Raw genomic sequence first — 18,699 nt, forward strand, 5'->3', positions numbered from 1 at the left:
GGAGAGCCCAGCCTCCGACCCTCCCCGGCCAGCCGGGGCCGCGCGGCGGGGGCGGGGGCGGCGCCTGGCGCCCGCCCCCTCGGCGCTCCGGGGCCGCCGGGCGCATACAGATGCGGCGCCTGCCTGGCCCGGCCCGGCCCGGCCCCGCCGGCCGCGGGGCTCCGGGACCGAGGCCGCCCCGGCCATTGGAAGGGAGCTGGCCGAAGGGGCGCACCCCAGCGACGCGGAGCGGCCGCACCTCGCCCGCCCTGGGCGAAGGGCGAGCGCGCCGCGGGGCAGGGAATCGGAGCCCACTGCCGACACTCGGCTCGGGACGCCGGCTTTGGGTACTGGCGTGGACCGGCGGCACGTTGGGAGCCGTGCATAGCGCGGCAGCTGGCCGGCCGGGGGACGCGGCGCGAGGGAAGGGGGTGCAGGGGTCCCCGGGCCTGACCCTGGCACGGGCTGGGGACGGGGCCGCGGCGGCGGGAGGGCGGAACCTTCTGGGGGAAGCTCATTCGCGGGGACCGAGCGCGGGGACGCCGCCCCCTGGCGGTGGTCTTGGGAAGCGCCCCGGAGGTGCCGAGCAGGTGACCAGCAGCCTGGAGCCCAAGCGGCGCGCGCCACCCCCCCCCCCCCCGCCCTCAGGGTAAAGAATGGCTTGGGGCTGACAGGAGCCGGGGCAGGGAGGAAAGACCTGGTTAGTCCCTGGTCCACCGGGTGCGTGGAACGGAAGCAATGGGCTTCGGGCTTCCCACAACCACCCTCCCCAAGAAAAGCCACACAAACACTAGTTAAAACTAAGTCAGATTTTATTTTATCTTTCCATAGACCACATCATTTAATAATAAAAAAAATAAAAATAAAAATTGAACAAAAGGAAAAGGTGGATATAAAGTGGAACCACTGGGCAAGAGGCAAAGGCTGCAGGGCAGAGAGTGGGAACTTCAGGGGCCCCGGGACTCAGGAGGAGACTGATTCAGCTCATAGGTGACCCAGTCCCGGCCCCAGCTGTTCCCAAGAGGCTGAGTACCCAAAGGGAGGCAATGCGCAGGATGGAGGGAAAGAGAGGTCTGGGACTCGTGGCCGAACATCTCCCTCCATAACCTAGCCCTCCCCTCTCAGAATTAATGGGCTGCACGGGGAGTGAGGTTACGGAGGGCGTGTGTGTGTGCTTGCACAGATGGCCACAGCTCCACTGGCGTGCAGCAACGGGTGGCCCTTGGTTCCAGGGTGGTGACTGTACCTATCCCTCCCCCCGGGGCTGAGCGGCTGGTACCTGCAGCTCTCTAGTGTTTCCCGGCTAGCGGCGCCCGCCGCGGTCCCGAACTGGCGTGCTTCGACTCCGGCTTCTGCTGTGGCGCTTCGTTTCTCTGCGATCCCTCTCTCTCTCCCTGCCTCGCTCCCGGTCCCTTTCCCGGTCCCGGTCCCGGTCCCCCCGGTCCCGCTCCCTGTCTCTTTCTCGCTCCCGGTCCCGGTCCCTTTCCCGGCTGTGCTCCCGCCGTTTCTCCCGCTCCAATTGTCGGTTCCGTTCCCGCTCAGCTTCCTTCTCCCGCTCCTTCTGCTCCTCCTCCTCTTGTTCCTTTCGCCGCTTCTCCCGCTCCTTGGCTCGCTCTGCTCGTTCGGCTTCCTTCTGAACGATCTGTAGCCAGGCAGAAGAGAAGAGGCATGGCAGGCCTGCTCACAGGCAGCCCGCGGGACCCCTTGGCCTGGACCCCGCGCAGCACCGCGTGCTGTGCGCAGGAAGGGGAGGGAGGAGCCTGGAACCATGACTCATGTGGGTCTCCCTATGCCCAGCCCCTGCTGTTCCCCTAATTTCCATCACCCTGTATGTCAACAAATCCCTCTCTGGTACTGGGCTTAAACTAGGACTGGCATCTAGCCGGGTCTCTTGCTAACTGCTAGAGGCTCTACAGCTTGAGCCATACCTTCAGCCCTGCTCTCCGCTGATTATTTGAGATGAAATCTAGCAAACTTTTCTGCCTGGGCTGGCTTGGAACCACAATCAAATCAGTCTTCTGAGTAGCTAAGATTACTGGTGTGATTTAGCTTCTTAGAAGGTGTGATCTGGCATCTTGTTTAATCTTATTTCTCTTCAAAGGTATAAGCCTAAAACTTCCCAAAGGCCAATCACCAAAGAAACTAAATTTTAAAAAGGAAAATCTCTAGAAAATCCAGAGAAATCAAAAGTTTATCAAACATGAATCGCTCAATTATTAAAATCCTTAAGTTCTAGGAAGCTTGGTTAATTGTGAAATGGTAACCCTTCTGTACACCTTAACTACCAATAATTAAAAAAACAACAGGGCTGGGAGTTTGGCCTAGTGATTGAGTGTTTGCCTAGCATGCACAAAGATCCAGGTTCAATTCCTCGGTACCACAAACACAGAGAAGGCTGGAAATAGTGTTGTGGCTCAAATGGTAGAACTCTAGCCTTTAGGAAGCCGGGAACAGTGCTCAAGCCCTGAGTTCAAGTCCAGCACTGGCAAAAAAAACACAAACAAAAAAAACCCCAAAACCAAACCAAACCAACCAAACAAAATGCCAAACCCAACAATAACAACAACAAAAAATCAAGCTACTAGACTGGGAGTTTGGCCTAGTGATGGAGTGCTTGCCTAAGCATGCTTGAAGACCCAGGTCCGATTCATACCACATACATAGAAAAAAACCAGGAGTGGTGCTGAGGCTCAAGTGGTAGAGCTCTAGCCTTGAAAAAGTCCAAGGACAGTGCTCAGGTCCTGAGCCCAAGCCTGGCAAACACAAACAACCCCCTCCCCCAAAATAAAACCCAAGCCACTTGTTAGCCAGGTGCTGGTAGTTCTAACTATTCAAGAAGCTAAGAGCTGAGGTTTACAATTTGAAGCCTTCCCAGGTAGGGAAGTCTGGTGAGACTTTTTTGGGCTTAGGCTCTTTTTGCTCAAGGTGCTTAGCAGTCTACTGCTTTGAGCCACTTTGGGGAGGGGAGGGTGGTTTCCAGTAGTAGCTAACTGGATATGAAAGTCTCTCAATGACTTTTCTGCCTGGCCTGGCTTTGAACTGAGATCTGAGGATCTCAGCCTCCCAAGTAGCTAGGATTACAGGTGTAAGCCATTGGCACCCATCTTGTGAGACTCTTATCTCTAGCCACAAAAAGCCGAAAGTGAGCTCGGGGCCTGGGCAGTGTCCTTGGACATTTTTGTTCAAGGCTGATGCTTTATCACTTCCAGCCACAGTGCCACTGCCTCTGGTCTTCTGGTGGTTAGTTGGAGACGTAAGAGTCTTACGACCTTGCCTGCCTAGCCTGAGGATCTCAGCCTCCTGAGTAGCTACGATCACCGGTGTGGGCTTTTTTTTTTTTTTGGCCCTTCATGGGGCTTGATACTCAGGGCCTGAACACTATACTGTCCTTGGGCTTTCCTCAAGGCTAAAGCTCTACCACTCGAGCCACAGCACCACTTCCACTTCCAGCTTTTTGTATGTATGTGGTACAAAGGAGTCAAACCCTGGTCTTTATGCATGTTAGGCAAGCACTCTACCACTAGGCCAAACTCCAGCCACCCCGCCCTTTTATGGTGTGAACTCTTTTTAATATTCGTGTGTGTATGTAGTTTTTTGATGCTGGTTGAACTCAGGGCCTGGTGCTGTGCCAGAGCTTTAATCACTCAAGGCTACTGCTTTACCACTTTGAACTGCAGCTCTACTTCCAGCTTTTTTCAGTGGTTAATTGGAGCTAAGAGTCTCATAGACTTTCCTGCCCACGTTGACTTTGAACTGCAATCCTCATATCACAGCCTCTACCAGCACCTGTCCAACCCTACTTCTCAATGCTTAGTTTCTTTCCTTATTATTCTAAGCTAATACCTAAGCCCACTTCAGTGGTATCTCAACAACCACTCCCCGTCCCCACTCACTCTCCTCTCAGCCTTGCTAGCCACTGAGCAGGCACAAAGGAGAGTACGAACCTGGCTGTCGGTCAACGGGAGCCAATAGATGCAAGGAGCCGCCTTTGTCTTACGGAAAAGGTCATCCAGTAACTTAGCAGGTGGTTCTTCCTGGGTTTTCTCTGAGGTGAGAGAAGTGGATCAGATTCCATGTACCACCCTGACTCATCCCATTTGGGTCTCTGTGTCCCCACAGCTAAGTACCTTTTTTCTCGCTCTTTTTCTCTTTAGATTTTGCACGTTCCTTGCGGCGGCGGTCACGGGACCGTGATCTGGACCGAGGCCCTTCGCGAACTTTGTCTCGATCCCATTCACGCTCTGATCGAGTCCGCTCTCGACGCTCCATCTCACGCTCCCGCTCTGCCCATTGTTCTCGCACAGCCCGTTCTTGCTCCCGCTGCTCTGCCCGGGGATGAGGTGGTGGCTGGACTGGGGGTGGTGGTGGTGGGTGCAGGGGTCGTGGCATACCCTGTTCCTCAGCCTTCGTTTCAGAGGGACGGTCTACCAAGAGACCTCGGTGATAATCCAGCTATAGGCAGGGAAGGACAAATGTCAGAGAAGATATGATGACATTCCCACGGGTCCTAGGTGTACAGATGCTTTAAGCCCCCACAGTTCCAATTAAAGCAGCCAAGGGGGCAATAAAGAGGCAAGAACAGAAACTGGATGACTACAGGTTTGGCTATGGTATCAGTTGGAATCTAACAGAAAATGGCCTCCCCGTCCCTTCCCTCTTTCCTCCCCTTAGGTTTCTTACCTCATCTTGCTCAGCATAGTCAGCACAAAGGAATTTAGGATTGGATTGGGGCCATTTGACCCCATGTAGAGCTGTGCGGGTGGCTACGGCTTCCTCTACAGTTGAATACTAGTGGACGGAGAAGACAGAGAGGTATTGTATTTTCAGCCCTTCTAACTCGGTTTAACACCCTTAATACCTGACCCCATTAGTCATAAAAGGACAAGTGGGCCATGACCTATAGAATCAGCTCCATCCCCTTACCGTTACAAAGCAATGAGATTTGATTTTGTCGATCCAGAAGGCCTCTTCCACCAAGGTTCCTGTACGCCCTAACAACTCCTTCAGTTGACCCAAAGTGAAGGGACGAACCTGCCAATGAAAATGGACTTTCAAGATCTTGAAGAAGGGAAGAACAGTCACAAATATAGCCTTTTAAGAGTTTCTGAGCTGCCTGGGAGTTTGGCCTAGTGGTAGAGTGTTTGCCTAACATACATGAAGACCTGGGTTCGATTCCTCGGAACCACATACATAGAAAAAGCTGGGAGTGATGCTGTGGCTCAAGTGGTAGAGCTCTAGCCTTGAGCTCAAGCCCAGGACTGGCAAAGAGTTCCTGAGCTCCATATGTATGTAGCTTCCAGCTCTTCCTGAAGGCAGAGGTTAGAGCATTAATGTATGTATGGAACTGCAAATCCTCATGCAGGAATCCCCAAGTGCCCTATCTTTCAAAACAAGGAAATGGCTGAGAAATTAACTCAAAATCATCAAGTAAGAAAATGGGTAGATCGAGGAGTTGAGCTTCAGAAACATGAATCTAGAGCTCAAACCTGTGTGCAGTGTGTGTGTGCTGGTACTAATGCTTAAACACGAAGCCTGAATGCTGTCCTTAGCTTTTTTGCTCAGCGCTGGTGTTCTACCATTTGAGCCACAGCAGTTCTTCTAGCTTTCCTTTCTTTTCACTAGATATAAGAAGTCTCTTGGATTTTCCTACTCAGGCTGGCTTTGAACTGAAATCCTCAGGTGTCTACATCCCTGAGTAGTTAGGATTATAGGCCTGAGCCACTGGCACCCAACCTAAAGCTCAATTCTTTTTTTTTTTGGGTAGGTCCCTGAGCTCTTCAGCTCAAGGCTATCACCCTACCCTTGAGCCACTTCCCATTTTCTAGAGGTTAACTGGAGATAAAGAGTCTCAGGTCCTTTTGTGCCTGGGCTGGTTTTAATCCTTGATCCTTAGATCTCAGCCTCCTGGTAGCTAGGATTTCAGTCGTGAGCCACCCACCACACCGGCCTTTTTTTTTTTTTTGATACTGATTCTGGGACTTGAACTCAAGGCCTGGGCATTGTCCCTTAGGTTTTTTTTTTTTTTTTTGCCAGTCCTGGGCTTGAGCTCAGGGCCTGGGCTTGAGCTCAGGGCCTGAGCACTGTCCTTGGACTTTCTCAAGGCTAGAGCTCTACCACTTGAGCCTCAGCATCACTTCCGGCTTTTTACTATGTATGTGGTACCGAGGAATCGAACCCGGGTCTTCATGCATGCTAGGCAAGCACTTTAACCACTAGGCCAAACTCCCGGTCCCTGTCCCTTAGTTTTTACGCTCAAGGCTAGTGCTCTAACTCTTGAGCCAGTTCTACTTTGGCCTGCTGGTGTTTTGTTTTGGTCAGTCGTGGGGCTTGAACTCTGTCTAGCCTGGGTGTTGTTCCTGAGCTCTTCAGCTCAAGGCTAGTGCTCTACCACTGTGAGCCACAGTGCCACTTCCCCTGGTGGTGTTTAATTTTAAAGGTATGAATCTCATGGACTTTCCTGACTAAGGCTGGCTTTGAACCATGTTCCTCAAATTTCAGCCTCTTGTGTAGCTGGGATTATAGGCGTGAGACACCAGCACCTGGCCAAAGCCCAATTCCAAACACCCAAGAAGTCTGGAACGTGAGAAACAATGGACTTACCAAATTGGAGATATGGACAATGTTACTGATCTTGCCTCTGGGAGGGGAGGGCGCCTGGGCTGTTCGGACTGGGTCATCAATTGTAATGGAAACTCCAGACTTCTGCTGGCTAATAGACCGCCGAGTTAAGGTATCTCCTAAAGTGACTACCAAAGACAGCACAGGACCAGTTTTCAGTAAAGCAATAGGATTCTCCTATAAATTCTCTACCAAGCAGCTACTCTGCTTGTCTGAGTATCCATAAGGGGCAAACTACAAGGCTAGTCTACTTCCATTATGGAAATGCAAAGATCACACAGATTCAAGACCAGCACTGGTAGCTTAGTAAATAACTGAGAAGAGATAATGCATAGAAGAAAACAAGAAGAAGGAGAAGAAGAGGAGGAGGAGGAGGATCGGGGAAAGAGAAGGGAGAAAGCATAAAGCAGAGGAAGTCTAAATAAATAAAGTACTTTGGGAATTCGTGGAGCTGTACTGACATTTCACCCACCTTTTTTTACTTCATGCTCCACAGGCTGAGGCAAAGCCACCTCTACTGACACCTGGGGAGGGACAGGGGGTTCGGCTTCAGGCTCCTTCTCTTCCTCCTCCTCTTCCCTTTGTCCGTTCTCCTGGCCCTCTGCAGGTACTACCTGTGAAGGGATCAGGTAAACAGATGGTCTGTCAAATACCACTCTAGCACATTCTCTTCAGCCCCTTGTTCACCTCCACCAGGTTCCTCATGGTCGGTGTCTTAATTTATTGTAAGGAAAACAAGGTAGGAGCTGTTTTTGTATAAAACAGTAAAATAACTTTGGGTTTTGTGAGCCCATTGAAACCTCTCATTTCTGGCACTCCATCTCAAATGGCCAGAGAAAAGAGCAAATGAATGGATGTAGCTGTGTTCCAACAAAACTCTGTGATTGGGAATGTGGCTTAGGGGTAGACTGCTTGCCTACCATACATGAAGTCCTGGCTTCTATTCCTCAGTACCACATAAACAGAAAAAGCCAGAAGTGGCACTGTGGCTCAAGTGGTAGAGCAAAATTGGCTCAGGGACAGTGCCCAGGTTTTGAGTTCAAGCCCTAGGACTCAAAAACAAAACAACCCAACAATTTTATTTACAACAGGCAACCAGCAGGATTTGGTACTATGTCCTGAAGTACCCATTAATCAAACTCCCTGAACTAGGAATTCTCTTCTGGGAGTTTACCTTACTCAGCTGCCTACTTTGAACCTAATGCCTCCTTCTCCCCTGATACTGGGGTACACAAGTTTTACCTGAGTGACCGTCCGGCATATTTTCAGTCCCTTGTCATGGGTCCCATCGTCGCCATTACGCTCCGTCTCATCCTCAGAGATGCGAGAGTCATCAGCATGAAGATCCACAACAGCCTCCTGCCCCGCCAGGGGTTTGATGTCGGGGATGAGGCTCTGGGACACAGACACCCCCCACCCCGTTACACTGGGCCCATGTCTACTCCACCTCAACATGTCCTACCCTCCCTCCTTTCCTGGCTCCTCCCACCTCACCTTGAGCGACTCAGTGGTGATACTGATGGAGGGTTTCTTCTGAGTGGTGGCTGTGCTGGCTCCCCAACGTCGTTTTCGGCCAGGCTGGCCCGCCTCTGTGTCACTGTTTCCAGCTGGCACCCCCTTAGTAGCTGCTGTCCCCAAGAAATAGGATCCAACAATTAGTCTCAGGCCCTCTGCTGGCTCACACCACACCCACAGGTTGTTTGGGGGGAGGGGGTTCAAATACATGGTTAACATAGGGAAATAGTATTTGGGGGCCAGGGAAAGCACAGCTTCAGGGTGCACAAGGATGAAGTGACTTTCTGACAGATGGAAACTATGTCTCTAAATGCAAAAAAGGGAGGGGTAACTAGTTTGATGAGCAGTTTAAATTTAAATGGTAGGTAGAAATAGCTGAAGTAGCAAGCAGGCAAAGCCTAAAAGACTTGAGACTGCAGACAGAACAATAAGACTACCATGCTTTTGCAATCTAAAATTCCTCCCAGGGAAAATGTGTGAGGTACATTTTTTCAGAATTCTTATAAATTATAAACTGCTGGACCTGATGGTGCCCACCTGTGATATGAGCTACTTGAGCGATGGAGGCAGAGGACCTCAGTTCAAGGCCAGCCTACCTCAAAATCAGGAGAGACCAGCATAGGACTAAAATGGCAGATATTTATCTAAGAACATGTCCAAGGTCCTGGGTTTTTTATTATTGCCATAAAATAAACTACAAATTGGTAAGCAAACAAAAGAAATCACAAATTGGTTAAAAAAAAAAAAATAGGGCCGGGAGCTTGGTGAAGTAGAGCGTTTGCCTAACATGCATAAAGAAGACCTAGATTCAATTCCTCAGGACCACAATACATAGAAAAAAGCTGGAAGTGGTGCTGTGGCTCAAGTGGTAGAGCACTAGCCTTGAGAAAGCCCAAGGACAGTGCCCAGGCCCTGAGTTCAAGCCCCAGGACTGGCAAAAAAAAGAAAAAAAGAAGTGCCCTCCTGGGGTAAGGTCCGCACAGCCAGACCGTGTGAATTCCGGGACTTAAGCTCAGTTTTCCACTCCTGGCTGGTGCTCTACCAGGTGAACCACATCTTGACTTCCAGCTTCTTGCTGGCTAACTGGAGATAAGAATCTTGAGACTTTCCTGCGTGGGCTGGCTGGAAACCTCTATTCTCAGATCCTAGCCTCCAAAATTGCTAGGATAGCAGGTGTGAGTCACCAGGCCCAGCAAATTTTTGAATTTAAAAATGGAACCACACATATGCTGGGAAGGTGAATACTTGCTGGGTTGAGGGGGATAAAGGGATGATGCAGGCAAAGCCAAGGAGAAAATGGGAGTTCACTTTTCTGCTATGAGAACTGACTTTTTATGGCATTTTTAACCTTCACCGAGGATTTAGGGCTAGACTTACAGACAACGGAGATCTTCCTCTTGAATGATTTGGGCAGCAAACTCTGTATAGAGAAGATAGGGGAGGGGGGACGGGGAAGAGAAAGAGAGACACCCCACAGAGAGGGGGGGAGGAGGTTAAACGAGGCAGTCTTCGAAGAGACTCCAAGACACACAGAAAGACAGAGAAAGAGAGACACAGACAGAGACCAAAACAGAAGCGGCAAACGGCCAAAACGAAGCAGAATCAATGCAAGTTAGAGGAATAAAATAAAACCAAACATCATAGCAGGGGGAAAGTCATTTACTCTGTATTACGCCTGTGTATTAGCTTAACCAGAAATAAGCTGGAAGAGGAAAGGGCACTCCAGCCCTGAGGATGCCGATCACGCCTTCTTCTGCCTTTACAGATGAGGACACAAAGGCCGACATACTGTGTCCAGAGCTCAGCTGTCTAGTTCTGCTAAGTCCTTGCTAACCCAAAGGAAAACAGGAGGAAATAAGGACAATCACCCCTGGGATAGCAGCTTCGGCAAGATAACCCTCCTCCTTTTCTCAAAACCTGGCCAATAGCCACTGAAAATACAAGGGCTTTGGGATGCCTGGACAACCCAGGTCCTAATCAACTCTTTTGGGGCTACATCACTCATGGGAGATGAGGCTTCGGGGTCAAGTGCTAGCAGATATAAGAATTGAAGTGTCTCTGGAAGGGAAGGCTTTATAAAGGTAATATCCCAGAGCTTATTTCTTCTCTAACCAGGGCTCAAGCCATAGGGGCTCTGCCAAGGACCAGAAGAGACCTCTGGGCAAATTTCTTCCTCACTCAGCGGAAAGAGACTACGGACAGAGCAAAAAAGAAGGAAAACAGAAAAAGGGAAAAGAGCATCTTTTTAAAAAAAAAAAAAAAAAAAGACTGAGGTGCTTATTTCTGGAAAAACTAAGACCATTCCTACCACCCTTCTAAAGGATAGAGCAGAGCCCTCTTAATGAAATCTCTTCTCCCATCCACCCTCAGCCCCGTTTGTGTCGTCTAACCAAGTCTCCTTGGTCTCTGTTAAGGGCCAGCCTGACCCCTAGCCAGGCCACTCTCGATGGGTAAGTTAGTGAGGAAAATAAATAAATTAAAAAAAAGATCAATTAAAACAGGAGAAACATGAACCAAATAAATAAATCCAACAAAGAAATCAGAAAAAAAAAGATAAAGAAAAAAATAAAGGGTTTAAATAAAGGAAGAAGAAAACAAAGAGGAAAAAATAAACTAGGAATATGACAAATGTTCCAGGTACCATCTCACACCTGGGATCTTCAGTTCAGCCAATCGCACCTCACTGTGTACTGTATCTAGTCAACCGCCGGTCCAATCAGAATGAGCCCTCCCTGCTAGGCGCTGTGCAATTGGTGGGGGGTTGGGTTGGCAAAAAAGGTGGGCGCACGGCGTGGTAGTCGGCACGGCACTGCCAGAGTCCTCCCAGGGGCGCAGGGGGGGCGGGAGGGAAACGTGTGGGGGGACGCTGCCCAGTTTCCATGATGTCAAGACAGTTCACTGGCGGTGGCCAGGCTCAGCGAGGGGTGGAGGGGGGAAAGGGGCAGAGACATCAGTCCTGGCCCTGTAGGGGCATCATCTTGCAGTCCCTGATGAGATGGCCTGTGACTGGCAGGAAGGGCCCTTGCCTTTTATCATGAAGAGGAAGGCAAGCCTCTGTGTCCATCAGCGGCAAGCTGCAGCAAGAACACCACCCAGTATTTGGAATCCAGGTGATGACTCCAGAGCCCCTTTTTTCCTCTGCCTGTAACTGGGGAGGGGGTCCTCTCACCAAGTGGGATCATGGAGCCTCTGATGAAGGTAGCCTGGGGATAGTAGGTGAATATCCCCAGGACCTGGTACACATTCAGCAGCAAGGTCAGAGAACGTTTCTTCTGGGCTGTGGGTGGCATCTCCTCAGGGACTCCAGCTGAGACCGTGCTTCCAGTCAGGTGGATGAAGGAGCCCCTGCCTCCAGGGATGGAGGAGAAGTCGGAGCAACCAACAAGCTGCCCTTCACCATGGACAACAGGGACCAAAGGAAAGTCCATCTGATGAGCACGTGGTGATACATGGGTTGGGCTGTCATCAGCATTACATCCCTGGGGCACAGACCCTAGTCTCCTGTGGAGGGCTCCTAGTCGTCACAGCGTAAGCAGAGGGCCCCGTCAGTGTTTTACAGCATGACACTGTGACACTGTGATCACAAACATTGACTCTTTACGTTTCTTGATCCCTAGATGGGGATCTCAACAGTCTGTAGCCAACAAGGCAACTCACAGTCCTCAATAGGGTAAGGGCATGTGAACAGGCGCCCCAGCACTGGCATGAGCTCTTCTTGGGGTGCCCCAAGTAGGGAGATGATGCAAGTCCACCCCTTTCCAAATGCTTTTTGTTTTCTCAATACAAGTCTCTCCAGAACAGTGCTCTTCTTGGCCTCCTGATGTAAGCAAGACAGGGAGGCAAAGGGGGCCCATCACATGAGCCCATATACATGCCCCCCTCTGGCCAAGACACCTGGATAGAAGACTTGGCTCTGATTGGGCAGCTCAGTAGCAGCAAGTGGGTCCAGAGGAAGAGGCGGCATCAGCGATTGGCCAGTTGGGCAGGGTTATATTTTACGGGCGGATTACCGTACATGAGGTACTTGGACAAAGTTTTACGGGGAAGAAGGACCTTGTAATAAATAATATTCTGCACATCAAATCACTTTCACCGGCCCCCACCCCCACACAACACACCAGAGAAAGGCTACACACACAACAGTCCCTCCCACCCTGTTTTTCTATTCCCAACCCATCTAATTCTATTACTTGGAGAGGCAGGAAGATTTCGCTGGCTCTGATGTCGGGAGCCCCTGAATTGGGTGCAGGACACAAGATAATACATATGCAAAAAAAAAGGGGGGTGGAGGTAGAAGGGTCACAGATATGGAGCGGGGGACCTCTGGACATCCCAATTTGCTAGCTTCTAACAAGTTACATCTTTTGTCACAAGACCACTGGGGGGCAGATGAGGAACAAAAATTCCTCAGCATGGTTGACCTAGTAAGAACCACCAATGCCCACTAGATGGCGTTGAGCTCTAATGGCTTTTAAAAAGGAGGGAAAGCTCAAGGAGTTATCAGTTGAGAAGCTTCCAGAGATAGCAGGAAAAGCGGACCCAGGTTTTAGAAAAAGGACATTAACAGACTTTCCAGTTAGCCGCAACCTTTAGGGATGTGGACTGTGCTACTACTTGGCATACAGGAAAAGGAAGGTGCCGGAAACCTGTGCCCATCACCAGGGGTCTCCCTAGCTAATCCAGCGAACTCTCCCTTGGTTCTTTCCTGATCCTTGGCCCTGCCTGGTCCCTCTCTAAGTTATCCCACTGTGTAAGAGGGGACCACCAGCATGGTCTACTCTTCCCCCTAGGTCCACTTCTGTCCACCCACCCCAACAGGTGGTGTGGCTATTTACCTCTTTCTTCTCATCTTCAGCACTGCTCTCGGGGCGGTCATCATTGCTGACTTGGTCTGCAATAGGCACAGGAGGCTCTGGAACCTCATTTTCAGGTCTATTTTCACTTGTGTCCATGGTCACTTCTTCCTTTTCCTCACTGTCAGGATGGGAAGAGGTTGGAAGGGAAGGGCAGGAAAGAACCAGGGGAAGAGAGAACAAGGTATCAGCTTTTGGGCCATGAAGCCCCCATGCCTCATAACTTCAGTGTGGTGGGATAGCTGTTCAGATAAGACTAGAAACAGTGCTGCCACAGGAAATGTGGGAAACCATTTTCCTGGGGGGAAAAAAAGCATGGATTACAGCAATCCTATCCACCCACTGCCCAGATGGGACAAAGCTAGTAAGTGTGGGGCTAGGATTCCATCTGTTCTTAGGCAGTATCTCATCAGAGTACTCTTACAGGAAGGGAAGAAGAAACACTTTTCTCTGAAAAGTTCCTCAAAATCGACCACTATACCTACAACCCCAAGTCTTTTCTGGCCCCTGGACCTTGCACGACAGACTAAGGGAAGCCGGATTCATCAAAGCAGTGAGGAAAAAAAATGGCTGTGGCAGATGAGCAGACCTGTGCCTAATCAACGGCTTAATAAGTAAGGGCTTGCTGCCCCACAGGATCTGGAGACATCAGTAACACAGAAATGGGAGTGGGTCTGGTAAGAGTTCAAACTTCAACAACAGCCCCCTTCTCATGTAAAAAGCACGGTTCAAAACTGCAGAAGAGCACATAAAGAATCAAGCTACTTTTACTTGCTCAGAGTAACTGGTCTTACACTGGATTCTCAAGCAGTTTCTCTGACTCCCTCATTCCAACTTCCAAAAGATAGAGAACAGGCCTCCCAGTCAGGACACCCCCCCAGGCCCCCAAAAGGAATCCAACCAACCCTTACTCCTTACTCAGTTTAGCACTCACTTCAGGAGATTTACTTCACACAAAATCTTCCCACCTTCACTTTCTGACTTGATTCTTAACTTCTAATCTCACTCTAGTGCCATGAATATTCTAACCACAAATATCAAATCAAGACAATTAGGAGCCCAAAGTCAAGAAAAGGAAAAGAAACCAAGCTTCCCCAGGGCAATAACCACCACCCGAAAATTCAGCTTTCCCAACAGGCTGCCTGACACTCAAGAGGTCAGAACAGCCTCCCTAGGGCAGTCAGGAAGAGATGCACAGCTTGAGGGGGGAGGGGAAAGTAGAAACAGTGCCCCCAGCTAACAGGCCCCCACAGAAACATGAGATTCAAGAGCTTCAATCCGGGAGGAAAAAAGGCGTATCAAAACCAAAAACAAAACCTCAAGGCATATTCCCCACACAGAGGGCAAGTGGGACCAATTAGAAATCGGCAGGAAGGACAAAGGGGGAAAGCAGAATGACTGAAAACAAACCAAAATGAAAGACGGAATGAAAACCATGAGGAAGAGAAGGAAGCTGAGGTGAGCTAGAGAGGTAGGAAAAAGGGATATGTGGAAATGTGAAGCTCTCACCCTTCTTTGCTTTCTGATAACATGATTTTTTTTCTCCCCCTGGAAGTGCTGTTTATCCCTTTCTGGAATGGAAGAAATAACAAAAACCGAACAAAAAAATCCTAAAAAATTTCAAAAACCAAAACCAAAACCAACCACTTTCCTTGTCCCAAGATCCCACCACCTCCTCCCAGCCACCCGATCCAGAGAGAGAAAATCGAGATGCAGCAACCGGGGATCCAAAAAAATGGTAATGGAAGGGGAGGTGGTGGTGGAGCGGGGAGGCTAAAATAGATCTGGCTTTTAAGAGATAAGCGTTAAGTCCTCACGGCAAACCCCGAGTTCGGCTGGATTGGTCTCTCTGGAGGAGGAGGAAGAGGAGGAGGGCCAGGCTGCTGGTAGTAGCTGGCTCTATTGTACTGGCGGAGCGGCAGCAATCAGCCGGAGACATGCAGGGGAGCCATCTTGCCACTTACCCAGCAGCCCGTGTGTGCGGATGGGGGAGGGCCCTGCTGCAGCAGGGGAGGGGAAAGAAAAGAGGGAGGGAGCTGAGTGAGCAAGGTTCTTATCCTCGGGCAGGCCACTGGGAGTTGGCTGCAGGCTTAAGAGGCTTGGCCTTTTCCCTTCTTTTCTCAGGTTACAAGAGCTACCGAGGCCTACCTCTACAGGGCCCCGGGGCTTCCTCCCCATCAACCCAGAAGGCAAGGGCGGTGGGACTGGGTGGAGAGGACAACAAAAGTTACAGCTGCTGGACTGGAAGACTCCAAGAGGAAAGGAAACAGCAGTGTTGGGAGTAAAAATGATTAAAAGATAGAGCCAAAGCTAAAAAATGATTAAAGATAAAATCACCAATCCACCTACAGAATGGAGGGGCACAAGTAAAATTTTTTTGTGCCCACCACCCTCTAGGCAGGAAACCAAGACAAGGAATATAGAAACCGGATATGTTCAAGGTGGGGAGGTGGAACAGGGATGGTCACTGTCCAATCACGGTGGGTGACCACGTGCTACCACTACTACACTACTCCAACCAGTCTTCCCCCCCCCCCCCAATGGTGGTGGGAAGTGGAGCAGAGACGGAGCTCCTTTTGAATTACTAGTAAGAGGTCAGATGACTGAAGGAATTGATAACTTGGTTTTGTAGAGACTTCAGTAAAATCACTTCTGCCCCACGGTACCTTGGAGGCAGAAAGAAAATGATAACCAGGGATCAGAGACCAAGTACACAGAAGAAACCTGAAGGTCACTTCTTGGAAAGGTGAGCTCAAGGTGAGAACTTAGAAGCAGGTAAGACACTGGAGGGGTAGAGGGACTGGGAACTAAGCAAAAAATATTACTCATGGATATCTTTCACTGAAGCAAATGTATGGGTTGTGGGCCCATGGCTCATACCTATAATCCTAGCTACCAAGGAGGCTGAGATCTGGGGATCATAGTTCCAAGCCAGTCTTGGTAGGGTGAACGCTCTCATCTCCAATTATTGGGGTGGGTGGGGAAGGGAGTGCAGAAGTGGAGCTGTGACTCAAATGGTAGAGTGCTAGCCTTGAGCAAAAAAGCCCAGTTACAAAATCCTGAGTTGAAAGTTCAGGACTGGCACGTGCACATAAGGCACCAGTAACATTCAAAATAATTATTTGGACTGTAAATGATTTATATTCTAATGGTTATTAAAAGGCTTAAGACAAGCTGCTAAGAACTTAGTCATTTAAAAAAATATTGGCGGGGGGTGCGGGGGGAGGAGTGTCAGTCCTGGGGCTTGAACTCTGGGCCTGGGTGTTGTCCCTGAGTTCTTCAGCACTCTTCCACTTCAGCCACAGCGCCACTTTCAGTTTTCTAGTGGTTAATTGGAGATAAGAGTCCAACAGACTTTCCTGCCTAGGCTGGCTTTGAATCAAAATCCTCAGATCTCAGCCTTCTGAGTAGCTAGGAATCCAGATATGAGGCAAGAGCACCCAGCAATTATTATTATTTTGCCAGTCCTGGGGCTTGAACTCAGGGCCTGGACACTGTCCTAGGGCTTTCTCAAGGCTAGCACTCTACCACTTGAGTCACAGCACCACTTCCAGCCTTTTCTGTGTATGTGGTACTGAGGAATCGAATCCAGGGCTTCAAGCATGGTAGGTGAGCACTCTACCACTCCTAGCCCTACCTTACTTCATTTTTGTTTTTGTTATTGTTGTTGGTCATGGGGCTTGAACTTGGCCTGGGCGTTGTCCCTGAGCTCTTCAATCCAAGGCTACCACCCTACCCTGGAGCCAAGACCCACATCTTGTTTTCTAGAGGTTGATTGGAGATAAGAGTCTTAGGTCCTTTTTTTTTTTTTTTTTTTTTTTTTTGCCAGTCCTGGGCTTGAGCTCAGGGCCTGAGCACTGTCCTTGGCCTTTCTCAAGGCTAGGGCTCTACCACTTGAGTCTCAGCACCACTTCCAGCTTTTTTCTATGCATGTGGTACAGAGGAATCGAACCCAGTCTTCATGCATGCTAGGCAAGCACTCTACCACTAGGTCAAACTCCCGGCCCCATGGTGCTTTTGTGCTTGGACTGGCTTTGAACCTCGAACCTCAGATCTCAGCCTTCTTGATCCTCAGATCTCAGCCTCCTGAGTAACAATAATTACAGGTGTGAGCCACCACACCTGGCCTCACTTTACTTTTTTAATACTAGAAGTTTTAGCCAGGAATGAAATTTTGCTCTGCTGCTTAAAATCCTCAACCCACATGCCAACTGCATGGTAACTTGGTCATATTTATGTATTATTGAAAAAATTCCCTCACACAGTGGACTTTTATTAGCTTAGATGAGTGCTAGTGGCTCACATCTATAACTCAAGCTACTTCAAGAGGCTGAGATCTGAGATCCAAGCCAACTCAGGAAGATATTTATACCTAATTACATAGCAAAAAGCTGGAACTGAGGTATAGATCTAGAGGCATGCTAGAGCAACAGCTGTAAGTAAAGGAGGCAAGTGAGAGCTAAAGGTCTCGAGTTCATGTCTCAATATGGCGGGGTGGGGGGAGGGAGAAAGAGGAAGATGATGATGATGATGAAGAGGACTCAGGGCCTGGATAGGTAAGTTTCTGGTCTTCTCTGTATATCTGTAATGTATGGATACTAAAAACACTGAGTTCAAAAAACAGTGTAGTACACACATTCTGGCTTGGATGGCACTTCCAAGAGGAGGATATGTATAACATGTACAGCTGGTGCCAGTGGTTCATGCCTGTAACCCCAGCTCCTCAGGAAGACAGCAAGGACAGGAAAGTCCATTAGACTTTATATCTTCAGTTAACCACCAAAAACCAGAAGTAGAACTGTGGCTCAAGTGGTAGAGTGTAAGCCTTGAGTGAAAAAGCTAAGGGACAGTGCCCAGGCCCTTAGTTCAATGCCAGTCCACTCAGTAGGTCATTGTTTCATGTGATAACACTGCTGATTTTTTTTTTTTTTGTACTCAGGAGCTTTACCATTTGAGCAGTGCTACCAGACCTGAAGATTGTTTTTTGGTACTTACTTGAGTAAATTGCACTAAAAAAAAAAAAAAAAAGACAAGCAAAAAGTAAACTACACTGTCTCTGATGCCCAACTACTTAGTGACTGGCATGACAGATTTTTGGCCATGGCCGTATCACCACTAGTTCACTCCCTCCCTTCCCCCCACCCAGTTCCTCAAAGTCAGGGAGAACATTCTTGGCCCTTAACCCAGAAGAAACAACAAGAAGCGCTCTGTAAATATTTCTGAATTAGGGTGTTATGATATGTGCCAAGTGGATATTTATTTCTTTTAAAAAAATTTTTTTTGGGCCAGTGCAGGGGCTTGAACTCAAGGCCTGAGCACTGTCCTTGGGCTATCTCAGGGCCAGAGGTCTGCCACAAAACCACTTCTGGCTTTTTCTATGTATGTGATACTGAGAAATTGAATCTGGGTCTTCGTGCGTGTTAGGCAAGCACTCTACCACTAGGCCAAACTCCCCACTCTTGAAAAAAATTTAAAATAGAATTCCCCCAAAAATAGTACCCCAGATTAACTATTACCTTCAAACACCTCAAACAGGCCACAGACGTTGGTTGCTTGGCCTGTAATCCTACCTTCTCCAGAGGCTGAAATCTGAGGATTGTGGTTTAAAGCTAGCCCAGGCGGAAAGTCCATGAGTCTTATCTCCTATTAACCATCAGAAAACCGGAAGCCAGGCTCTGTCTCAAAGTGGTAGAGTACTAGTCTTCAGCAAAAAAGCTCCGGGACAGTACTCAGG

The 18,699-nt window shown here is 49.3% G+C and overlaps 1 protein-coding gene across 9 annotated transcripts in view; it reads right to left on the bottom strand.

The window, feature by feature from the left end:
- Positions 1-773: 773 nt before the first annotated feature.
- The window catches only part of Acin1 (apoptotic chromatin condensation inducer 1), a 50,163-nt gene continuing 32,237 nt past the window's right edge, over positions 774-18,699 (bottom strand). For 4 of the 9 annotated variants that reach the window (XM_090345242.1, XM_090345238.1, XM_090345244.1 and 1 more), the window contains 11 exons: positions 12,948-13,086; positions 9,490-9,532; positions 8,092-8,225; positions 7,840-7,992; positions 7,070-7,211; positions 6,580-6,725; positions 4,903-5,010; positions 4,660-4,767; positions 4,107-4,431; positions 3,924-4,024; positions 774-1,621 (listed from right to left, as the gene is read on the bottom strand). In XM_090345242.1, coding sequence (XP_090201368.1) covers positions 1,283-1,621; positions 3,924-4,024; positions 4,107-4,431; positions 4,660-4,767; positions 4,903-5,010; positions 6,580-6,725; positions 7,070-7,211; positions 7,840-7,992; positions 8,092-8,225; positions 9,490-9,532; positions 12,948-13,086 — 1,738 coding nt within the window. In that variant the 3' untranslated portion in view covers positions 774-1,282. Of the gene's footprint in view, positions 1,622-3,923; positions 4,025-4,106; positions 4,432-4,659; positions 4,768-4,902; positions 5,011-6,579; positions 6,726-7,069; positions 7,212-7,839; positions 7,993-8,091; positions 8,226-9,489; positions 9,533-12,947; positions 13,087-14,474; positions 14,537-14,782; positions 14,920-18,699 lie in introns of those variants that run through there. The other 5 variants (XM_090345246.1, XM_090345245.1, XM_090345241.1 and 2 more) reach the window with 5 other exon arrangements.

This window comes from Megascapheus bottae, chromosome 14 (genome assembly GCF_031878675.1).
Source record: "Megascapheus bottae isolate mThoBot1 chromosome 14, mThoBot2.hap1, whole genome shotgun sequence".
NCBI lineage: Eukaryota > Metazoa > Chordata > Mammalia > Rodentia > Geomyidae > Megascapheus > Megascapheus bottae.